Source organism: Prunus persica, chromosome G7 (genome assembly GCF_000346465.2).
Source record: "Prunus persica cultivar Lovell chromosome G7, Prunus_persica_NCBIv2, whole genome shotgun sequence".
Classification (NCBI taxonomy): domain Eukaryota; kingdom Viridiplantae; phylum Streptophyta; class Magnoliopsida; order Rosales; family Rosaceae; genus Prunus; species Prunus persica.
Window position 1 is genome coordinate 10,429,506 of NC_034015.1, and position 11,282 is coordinate 10,440,787.

The window sequence follows — 11,282 nt, forward strand, 5'->3', positions numbered from 1 at the left end:
AATTTTAATATTTATCAAAATAAATATATTCTTTATTATTTGATGGGAATTTAATAACTAAACATTTTTTTCTATAAAAGAAGCCACACGGTTTTAAATTTTATTAAAAAATTTTATCATACAAATTTTATTAAGTTTTTAATTTTCTTTTTGGCTTTTTATCACAAATGGTCCCTGAGACTTGTGAAATTATCACCTTTCATCCTTTATGTTTTTTTTGTGACATTAATTGTCTAGGTTAGGTTACTTTTTGTACATTAATTTGGTCCCTACTGTTAACTTTTTTTTTTTTTTGGAGAACATTTTCCTATTGAGAGGGGCGATAGCATACTAAACTCACACACACTACACGGATGCTAGGATTTGAACTTAAGACCTTGCTTGATGAAGTAAAACTACTACACTAGTGGGTCCTTTTATAGTCCATACTGTTAACTTCTATCTAATTTTTTATTAAATTACTTGAGTGGCACATATGTGGACCCCTACACATTAATAAAATGACGACATGTGGATTTAAGTAAAATATTTTAAACTTTAAATAATTAAAATAAAATAAAAAACATGATTGCCCTCTTCCTCTCTCCTCTCTTTCTCCCATCTCTCACCCCTTCTCCCCCACCCAATTTCCACGCAGCACCACCCCCCAACTCAAATTCCATTTCCACGCAGCCCCTTGTCCCTCTATGTCGGTACAATAGCCAGACTATTGGAGAAATAAAACAGAGGGGAGACAAATAAATGTGAAAAATGGAGTAAATTTTAGGGGGCAAAGTGAAATTCAAAATGAGTTTAAGATGGTATATCAAAAAATAAACCTTCCTTTTTATGCGTGTAAGTTTGAAAGAAAATTGAAAACGTAGACCCTTCTAATCTTTATATCAGATTCATATAAACATAATTTAGAGGACTATAATTTATTTTAACTTGTAAATAATTTACTTAAGGGTGAAGAATAATTTTATTAATAGTTAATTTTGTTTTTGCCTTTTCGTTTCTTTATGTTTTGTGTGTCGTTGGTGCTCCATGCTTTTTTGCCACCAAGGTGCTTCCATGCCTTTTTCCTTCCCCCTTGTGATTTGACTAAACAATTAACCAAAATTGACTCGTGCCTTAAGTCCGCTCCCGTACGCTCGCAACCAGCGCTCCGAACCTCCCTAATTGGCGGACGCCAGTTCTCATTTCATTCTAGTTTAATCCACTTCGCTCCCGCGCGTGCGTCCTCACCGGCTACTCCGGTCACCTTAATCCCCTTTAAAACTCACCTAACCGGTAACCCCTCCAACCTTTCCACCTTCCAAACCGGTTTCCAAGGACTTATAAAATTCGTGTAAGAATTCATTAAGAGTCTCTATTCTCTGCTTCCAGAACCACTGTCCTGGATTACGTGTCAGAAATCTAATGGTTATTGAGTGGACAGCTACCCATTTGGATAAGGCCATGTCATGTTCTGCACGGTTTTTGCGTATGACTTGATGCACGGGATTTTCTGGAGAGACAATTTAAGTTTCATGTAGGGTGAATTTAGGTTGAATTTCTATGACATTTGACCGAAAGACAAAGGTTAAATTATTACAACAGAGCTTCGGCTCCTGTATTTATATTCCATTTTACCCACGTAACATCATCTAATCAGGGTCCGCCACGTAGAGATTCGTGAGAACCCAAGTTTCCGAGAATATCCCTATCTTTTCCTAAAATGGTGGACATGTCCAGAGTGGCCTGACGTGGCGCGATATAAGTGGAAATTAAAGAAATTGCATTCAAACAGTGACTCTCTCAGTGCGCTTTGGCTTTCTTTAATTTTCTTTTGCTGGTATTGGATAGGCGATTTTATCAAAGCCCAAAAAAAGAAATAAAGAAATAAAGAAGAACACAGAATTCTTTAATTTTTTATTTAATTTTTTTAAAAAATACTTTTTAAATTTTTATTTCCATGAGAGAGATGGAAGAAGAGAAACAAAGCTCGCTTTAATATTTTCTTTCATTCTCTCTCTTGTGCTCAGAAAGCGGAGGAGGAAATTTTCTCGGAGTCCAAACAGTTTCTTGAGAAGTAACCAGAAGCAGCTCTAGATCTGCGTCACTGTCACAGAGCCTCAATGGTGCTTTCCTTGCTTTCTTAGCTGGAAGATTTGGTAAGATTCGCTTCGATCACAAAGCTTACCTTATACACCGCCTATATACACAAATACATACAGACATATATGTATATATACTCACTCTGAGACTGTCTTAAGACTTGGGCTTGCTCTCTTTCTGTACTGTCTTCTGCTCTTGATCTTGGAAATGGCGAGATTTCTCTCTATCTCCCTGGATGTTGTGTACGTATGCTTTTGATGTTCGACTGCGATTACTTGTTATTTGAAGCTATCAGTTTAAGGAAATGAGAAGTTCTCATAAATTTATTTTTTCTCTCTCTCAAGTTTAGATTTTTTGGGAAAATTAGTTTTGAATGGATTTCAAGAAGATCATTACTGCGATTGTTGCTGATTTGATCCTCAGGATCTGATTATGAATTTTATTTTGATTTTATTTTCGTTGTGTTGTTTTCATTTGGGAATGATATAGTACAGTCTTTTTGAGTTTGACTTTGGTTTTTGTGCTCACAGATCTATTTGAAGTTTTCTTAACCTCTGTGTAATTGTTGGGAAATAAGTGGGGGTGATAATGAAATTGCAAAGGATGCAATTTGTCTTCAGGTTTTTTGTGGGCTTTTCATTTCCTCTCAAAGATATTATTCAATAACAAAACGTTATTATACAAAGCGTTGTTGAATGTTATTGTTTCTGATAAAATAACCCGGATTTATGAATCTTAATTTCTTTTTTGTTTTCAAATATTTTCTCCGTATCCAACCAGAGATTAATTTCTTGAATTTTCTTCTTCATTTTCTGTTATTTGTAATTATGTGTGTCTTGCTTGATTGCCATAAATTTTACAATCTATGATGTCTCTCATATTCAACTCTTTTTTTTTTTTTTGGTTCTGTTTGCTTTCTTGGAGACTGTGTATGTAGGAAAGTGAAAGTCCTTAAGAGAGGGAACCATTATCACGCACTTTTTTCCATTAGCTCTTGCTTTTGACGAAAACCAAACTTAGCATGGGCTAATCTAATTCTTAGATTATTTAGTTCCCTTATGACATTTTTACTTGTGTCTGATAAATCCACTCAACTTGTTTTTCTTCTTCCAAAATATGTTATTTGTTCGTCTCTTTTTCTAAATCAAAATTTGTAAGTGGGTGTTGTCTCTGAAGAGGCATATGTGGAACTCATTATTGTTTGGATTATTCTAGTATGGTTTTGGTGAGGACCTTTAGTGCTTATATATGAATGTGTAAATATGACTTTGATGGTTACTCATAGTTTAATTCTGTGATTGTTATTTTCAGCTGGCCTCCCAGCAAATGAAAGAATGTGCTAGGGATCAGAGCGGCTAAAACCCACTTCCTCTCCAGAAGCATCTCATATCTCTGTTGACGAAAATAGACCCCAACACAGCCATGAATAATCACTTGACAGTTGAAACTGAAGATACTTTTGCCAGCTTACTTGAGCTTGCTGCGAACAATGACATTGAGAGCTTCAAAAGATCGATTGAACGGGACCCTTCTGCCATTGATGAGATTGGTTTATGGTATTGTCGTCAGAAGGGCTCAAAGCAGATGGTTAATGAGCAGAGAACCCCTTTAATGGTTGCCGCTATATATGGCAGCATTGATGTGATAAAGCTCATTCTTTCTCTCTCTGATGCTGATGTAAATCGCGCCTGTGGGCTTGATAGGAGCACTGCTCTTCACTGTGCTGCCTCAGGTGGGGCTGAGAATGCTGTGGATGTTGTGAGGCTGCTTTTAGCGGCTGGTGCTGATCCCAATTTGGTTGATGCTAATGGTCATCGTCCTGTTGAAGTTATAGTTGTTCCTCCTAGGCTACAGAATGTGAGATTAGCTCTAGAAGAACTCCTTATGATTAATGGTTCTGCTGGTGAACAGATTCTAACGGTCTCAACAAGAACCCTACATTCAAGTTCTCCTCCTCTTTCAGCTTCCCCAGAAAATGGGTCTCCATCTGCTTTAGATTTCACTTGTTCTCCAACGAAGTCGAAGTTCTACAATCTTCCTGTCTCTTCTGCGTCAGAGAAGAAGGAATATCCTGTTGACCCTTCTCTCCCAGACATCAAGAACAGCATTTATTCAACTGATGAGTTTCGGATGTATTCATTCAAGGTGAGGCCTTGTTCACGTGCGTACTCCCATGATTGGACTGAGTGCCCTTTTGTCCATCCAGGGGAAAATGCACGCAGAAGGGATCCTAGGAAGTTTCATTATAGCTGTGTTCCTTGCCCTGATTTCCGGAAGGGGGCTTGTAGACGTGGAGATATGTGTGAATATGCTCATGGGGTTTTTGAGTGCTGGCTACACCCAGCTCAGTATCGAACCCGACTTTGCAAAGATGGTACAAGTTGTGCAAGGAGGGTCTGCTTTTTTGCCCACACTGCAGAGGAACTCAGGCCATTATATGTCTCTACTGGTTCTGCTGTTCCCTCTCCTCGCTCGAGCACTTCTGGTGCTTCAGCCATGGATTTTGCTGCTGCAATGAGCCTCTTGCCTGGTTCCCCATCATCAGTCAATGTCATGTCTCCTTCACCATTTACTCCACCCATGTCCCCATCTGCCAATGGCATGTCACACTCATCTCTAGCTTGGCCCCAACCTAATGTCCCAGCTTTGCATCTCCCAGGCAGCAATCTTCAGTCTAGTCGCTTGAGATCTTCCCTCTGTGCAAGAGATATGCCAGCCAATGATTATGATATAATGCCAGAGTTCGATATGCAGCAACAACAGCTCCTAAATGAGTTTTCTTGCCTCTCCCAACCATCCATGAGTTCTAATTCACTTAACCGTTCTGGCCGGTTGAAAACCCTAACCCCCTCAAATCTTGACGATCTCTTCTCTGCTGAGAGCTTATCACCCCGGTACTCTGATCAATCATTGCAGTCAGGTGTTTTCTCTCCAACTCACAAATCAGCTGTTCTTAATCAATTTCAGCAGCAGCAGAGCATGCTTTCACCAATTCATACAAACTTTTCCCCCAAGAGTGTTGATCACCCGCTATTGCAGGCCTCTTACGGGGTCCCATCCTCTGGGAGGATGTCTCCACGCAATGTGGAACCAATCTCACCGATGGGCTCTCGGGTTTCCATGCTAGCTCAACGGGAGAAGCAACAACAGTTTCGTAGCCTTAGTTCACGGGAACTCGGCTCCAACTCAGCTTCCAATGTTGGTTCCCCTGTAAATTGTTGGTCAAAATGGGGATCCTCCAATGGAAAACCAGATTGGGCAGTTACTACAGATGAATTGGGTAAGCTCCGCAGATCATCTTCTTTTGAGCTTCTGCACAATGGAGAGGAGCCAGATCTATCATGGGTTCAGTCACTTGTTAAAGAATCTCCTACCGAAATCAAAGAAAAGCTAACACCGATCTCGGGTGTTACAGCCACTGGATCTTCCAGTGAGGGTTCAAATGCAAACTCCCAAAGGGAATCGGTTGATCATGCTGTTTTGGGAGCATGGATTGACCAAATGCATCTGGATCTTGTGGCTCAGCAGAACTGAAACAATGTTCAGTTAGTCCCAAGGTAGTTAACAGGAAGGTTTTGGTAAATAACATAATGGCTTTTTTTCCAGATTTTGTTGGTGGGTGGTGTTGAAGGTAGCAGAAACATGGATGAAAGCAATTGCAGAAAGTCACTTGAAGAAAATTCATTTCACCATTCATTGTTACAGAAGTTAGAAAGAGTAAGCATACCTCTGGGTTATACTCAAAAAGATGGAACCCAGTCTAGGTGTCATTTTGCTTCCAAATATTTTCAAATTTTAGGTTTATATGATCATCATTTTTTCTTCTATGATGAGCAACATGTTCTATGAATATGGAACTCAAAATCCTATGGCTGTTTCCTGTTCCTTTTATTCATTATCAACTTCAGTACAAATTAGGGTGGGGTGGTCATTCTATTATCTTCTTAAAGATTTCTTCATAATATGGGCCTGGACCTCTGGTCCATTTTTGGGGATTGGAAAGGTTGTTGCTTCTGATGTGTTCTAATGTAATTTTACAATATGGTAACTGCTAGTGCCAGTTACTAAGGGATAAAGAGGAAGATGGAGAAATTATGAAACCTTCCGTAATGTAACATTCAATTTTACTGCTATTGGTATTCTAATACTTATATTTTCATTTTTTTGTCACATCGTATCGTTCTTTTATCGTTTGTTCTGTTATGTTAATTTTATTCTGTTTCTCTCCTATTGGTATTGGTTTTGCTTTTAGTGGCTTATTAGGATAGCATTAACTTGAGAAGGTAGGTGGGGTTTGGTGGATTCCAAATCATGGTGGTGGGATTTGAGATTGTGTGGGATGTGGATGGCGAAAAAGAAAAAGATATTGGATATGGATTCTCTCAATCCTTGTCGAATTTTATCAGGTGCCGTGTTAAATTGTTTATGCCTCTTGTTATAGGAGTTGCATTGTTCGTGTGAGTAAATTTTCCTTTAGCCTGGTATAGTGTGAGGAATGAGTATCAAACATTTGCTATTCTGTTGCTCTTTTCTTTTTCTCTTTTGCTGAAATTAGCGAACGTTAGAGGCATGTCATGGTCAGTCTCATACGTGAGTCCGGGTGTTTCCTGACCATTGATGCATTATGGCGTTCCCAATGCGTTGACGGTCAGATTTATCTCGCGGGCTATTTTTTATGCCAAGAAAAACAATGTGATTGCCACTTGGAACCAGTTTTTTACCTGTTGCTTGTATTGGCATTTTCTACTAGGTTTTTGGTGCTGTCATCGTATACTCCGTTGAAACTGAAAGATCCATATTATATGATGTTGATGTTTAGATATTATTTATCTATACGAAGCTGACTACACATTACATTCCTTTATATCAGGTCTTTTTTCTGTTAACTATCAGGTATTCTCTATAAAGGAGAAGAAAAATGGTTACCAAACAAAAACAAAAAAAGAAAAGAAAAGAAAAAGGGTGACCAAACAAATAAAAGAAAAGAAAAATTAGGATGCAAGTTTGGTGGAATTTTGCTCATCTTTGTGCTCTTTTTCTCCACTAGAAATGAAGTAAATGGCTCCTGGCTACAAAGTTGAGCCAGAAACTAATTAAAAAACAAGAAAAAGAAACAGTTGAAAGAGACTTTGGAGGAAAATGTTGGAAATATTACATCCACTTTCGGTGCGTGGATTGATTGGGACATTTCCTGGTTTTTGTTGTTGAGGTTTTTAGTAGCCAAGCGCCATGCAAAGCTGTTGTGTACTTTTTTAATGGTGTGTATGCAATGTAGTCAAACAAAAACAAAGTGGGTGAGCTTTGATTATTAATTTTTCAATACAAGCGATAGTGTAAGTTGCTTTAAATTAATCTAATCTAGAAAGAGAGGGATTCGAACTTGAGTGTAAGGGGGTGAATCAACTGACATAACACATGTATGCGAAAAAGGATGAACCCTCTACCCTATAATTATATCATAAATGGAGGAGTTTTTTCTTGTTATGTCGTCAATTACTAATTTAATACAAAAATCAATTGAAACTATGTCTTAATAGTTGATTCCGATTGGTGTTTGGAAGAAGTACATACACCGAATGTTGTATGTTGGGACAATATACTCGTCTATAATTTAGGCTTAAATATCAAAATGGCTATTTGGTCAATTTAATTTTCATATTTTTAATTTGATCGATTTGATCTTTTGTGTTTTACTCTGTCAACAAATTTTGTCAATTATGTTAAATTATTATTAAAAATTTATTAAAGTCTAACAAATTAATTAAAAATTTAATTGTTTATAAAAAAAGAAGAAGTACTAATTTCAGTTTACAAATAAGAAAACTGAAATTAGTAATTTGAGCAAGGATCAAAACTGGAGGAATGCCCTAAAAAAGCCAGGCAGGTTATCATTGTTTTATTTCTCTTCAAAGTTGAGAGCTCCAATTGTCCATTTTCACGTTCAGAGGCAAAGAACTGCACCCTCTAGCTCAAACCAGGAAAAGTACTTCTTCAAAGTCGTTCCTCTGCTCGTCTACAAAAACATATAAAAAATCCAGCCTAATCGAAGCAGCATAGCTCTAACTGACTGTGAGTGCAAGCTGTTCATCTCTGCCCGGTATTCTGCTGTAGGCAAGGATTTGGCCTTGCATGTCAGTTTCCAGTGCTCGTTTCACAAATCTTCCTTCACAAAAGTTGTTCCTCAGGTCGAGAACTCTAACATATTCAAAACTCATCGCAATTGGACTTCTGTAAACATCCGAAATCGTGTCCAAGGTGAGACTGGTCATCTTTTCTTGCATTATGCTCTAGAGTACCGATATTCACTCTTTCATGTCGATTCCTTGCTCAGATGACAAGGCTTCCTTCATAAGAGTTGCTCAGAGTTGTGCTCTCTGCAACATATCCAAATATCGTGGCCATCCAGCCACTGTACCTCTCTCGGCAGTGGTATAACCAAAACAACCTCTTCCTTGTTTTCAGGTGTTGAATTGGTTGTTTGTTCTCTTTGGGAGCTTAGCTGAGGATTGAGATAAGGTTTTGAGATGATTTTATTGGATTTTTCAGTTTGATAAAAAGTTAATTTGAGCTTTATTGAGGAATACATAAGATAGGTTGTCTAATAAATTGGATTAGAGGTTAAGTTTGGAAAATGAAATTCTGGATTTTTGGGCTAGGAACTCACTGGATTTTGGGCTATTTTCAGCCCATGGGAAGTAATTAAAGATTTTGGGCCAATTGGCTTGGGCTCAGGACATTGGCAAAAATAATGAGACTGACGACTCACTTATGTTTCTCAAAGCAACTGAGAATAATTGCCGAATGATTGTGAGAATCTTGGACTCCTATTGCACGGCCTCAGGTCAGCTTGTTAATTTTGAGAAATCAAATATGTTCTTCAGCCCAAACACACCTTTGGAGGTGAAAGATAGGTTGAAGGATAATCTAAATGTCACCATATCTGAGGATCCGGGCAAGTATCTTGGGCTTCCAACCTTATGGGGCAGATCGAAAAAGACGGCTTTGGCTTTCGTAAAGGATAAAATTCTGGGGAAAATCCAGGGATGGAAGCATGGCTGACTTTCTCAAGCTGGCAGAGAGGTCCTGATTAAGTCTGTTGCCCAGGCCGTCCCGTCTTACCCTATGTCTGTTTTCCTCTTCCCGAATAGTTTCTGTCAGGAGATTGATAGTATTTTGGCAAATTTCTGGTGGGGTCAATCTCAGCAATCAAATAAAATTCATTGGATTAGTTGGAAGAACCTTGGCATGCCTAAGAATGAAGGGGGAATGGGCTTCCGCAACCTGAAGGATTTTAATGTTGCTTTGTTGGCAAAACAAGGGTGGAGGATGGTGATGGAGCCTCAGGCTTTTTGGGCTCAACTGCTAAAAAGTAAATATTTCCCAAATGGTGATTTTCTCCGAGCCGGGAAGGGGGCTAAGTCGTCTTGGGCTTGGTCTAGCTTGCTGGTGGGCAGGAATATAATCATGAGAGGTGCTAGGTGGCAGGTTCTTGATGGTAGCCATGTTAAAATTTGGACTGATAAGTGGATCCCTGGGTGTTCGGAGCATGCTCTGCAATTAAGCCATCACAGCCAGGTGGATTTGGAGGCAAAGGTTGAGACTATTATTGACCGTCAATCTCGTGAATGGAACTTGGAAGCTATTGGTGGTATGTTTTCACCAAATGACGCAAAAATTATCAGAGCCATGCCGTTGGGGGATGGCTGGGAGAAGGACAGGCTTATATGGCCTCTAAACCAGATGGGTAGTTACACGTCAAATCTGGCTATAACATGATACACATGGCTCACCTCGATACTCCGGTCGGACCTTCTAGCTCAAGAGTTTTAGATAAGGCTCTATGGAAGCTGGTTTGGGGCTCTCAGATGGTCCCAAAGTTAATGAATTTTTGGTGGCGCATGGTTAGGGGCTGCCTGCCAACAAGGGACGCTTTGTTCAGGAGACACCTTGGCACCTCCCCGTTATGCCCTATTTGTGGGGAGTTTCCGGAGTCTGTTGAGCACCTTTTCCTCCTCTGTAATTGGGTCCAGCTTGTATGGTTTGGAGGTCCTTTGAACTACAAGATAAACAGGCAGAGTATTACTTCTATGAGTGAATGGATGATGCAAGTTTTGAAGATTTCGCAGAGTTTGGGATATGATAGGAAGTGGCTAATTTCCCAAATTGTTTACACTTGCTGGAGTATTTGGAAGAGCCGTTGCTCTGCAGTTTTTGATGATATTAGTGTGTGCCCTCACCGTACCTTGCTGGTGGCCAAAAATTTGATCAATGATTTCAATCTTGTGCGGTGTCCTCCTGGGGATGCGATTTTGGAGGAGGATACTGATGATGGCCAAAGGGTGGTTAGATGGTTCCCCCCTCCCATTTCTGTTTACAAAATAAATATTGATGCAGCTTGGGTTAGTAGTACTCTGCAAGCTGGTCTGGGAGTTGTAGTGAGAAATTATGCCAGCAACTTTATGGGTGGTTGCTGCGTTTCTAGACTTGCTTCTTCCGCAATCGAGGCTGAAGCCCATGCAGCTTTAAAGGGGGTCAAGCTGGCTGCTGAAATGGGGTTTCCAAACGTGGTCTTTGAATCTGACTCAAAGGAACTTGTTTAATCAATTAAAGGAAATATTTTGAAAGGTAGGTGGATGATTTATCCTATCCTATCAGCTATTCGGCGACTTTGTAGCAGTTTTTTTTCTTGCTCTTGGCACTGGGTCCCTCGAGGGGCAAACCGAGCAGCGGATGCTGCAGCTCAGCGAGCTAGGCGGAGGATGTGCGATGAAGTTTGGGCTTCTAGCCCCCCATCCTCTCTGGTTTTTGTGTTGCAAGCTGATGGACTTCCTTGCCCCCCGCGGTGCTAGGGAGTTTTGTGCTGGAGGCGGACGGGCTCCCCTTTTGGAGGCGTCATAGTTACTGGTCTCTAGCTTTGTTTCTTCTAACTGTTGTGTTTTTGCTGTTGCTGCTGTTGTTTCCTTTTTTTTTTTTTTTTTTTTTCTGGTTCTCTCCTTGTTGTCTGTCTTTCGTTTTTGAATGAAAGCTTCTATTGACCCAAAAAAAGAGAGGTTAATTTAGTGACTCTGACAGAAGTCAAGGTGGTAGCATTCCTAGTTCTGATCGATCTGGCACATTGTTTACTATGTTTTCTATTTTCTTTACCTCTTAGCTTTGTATTAGAGATATAATAAAGTCCTCGTTTTTCTCGAGGCATAGAAAAG

At 39.6% G+C, this 11,282-nt stretch overlaps 2 protein-coding genes across 4 annotated transcripts; both read left to right on the forward strand.

Moving 5' to 3' along the window:
* On the forward strand, positions 1,818-6,249 carry LOC18771876 (zinc finger CCCH domain-containing protein 30). 3 transcript variants are annotated; one of them, XM_020568031.1, is made up of 3 exons: positions 2,196-2,321; positions 2,610-2,699; positions 3,391-6,249. In XM_020568031.1, exon 3 carries the CDS (start codon positions 3,502-3,504, stop codon positions 5,611-5,613), a length of 2,112 nt encoding a protein of 703 aa, XP_020423620.1. In that variant the 5' UTR covers positions 2,196-2,321; positions 2,610-2,699; positions 3,391-3,501; the 3' UTR covers positions 5,614-6,249. The 3 variants fall into 3 exon arrangements, with proteins under 3 accessions (XP_020423618.1, XP_020423619.1, XP_020423620.1); XM_020568029.1 differs by lacking the exons at positions 2,196-2,321; positions 2,610-2,699 and adding an exon at positions 1,818-2,135; XM_020568030.1 differs by lacking the exon at positions 2,610-2,699 and having other exon boundaries at positions 1,928-2,321.
* On the forward strand, positions 9,861-10,679 carry LOC18771636. The gene has a single exon (XM_020568960.1). The coding sequence runs from the start codon at positions 9,861-9,863 to the stop codon at positions 10,677-10,679; it is 819 nt and encodes a 272-aa protein (XP_020424549.1).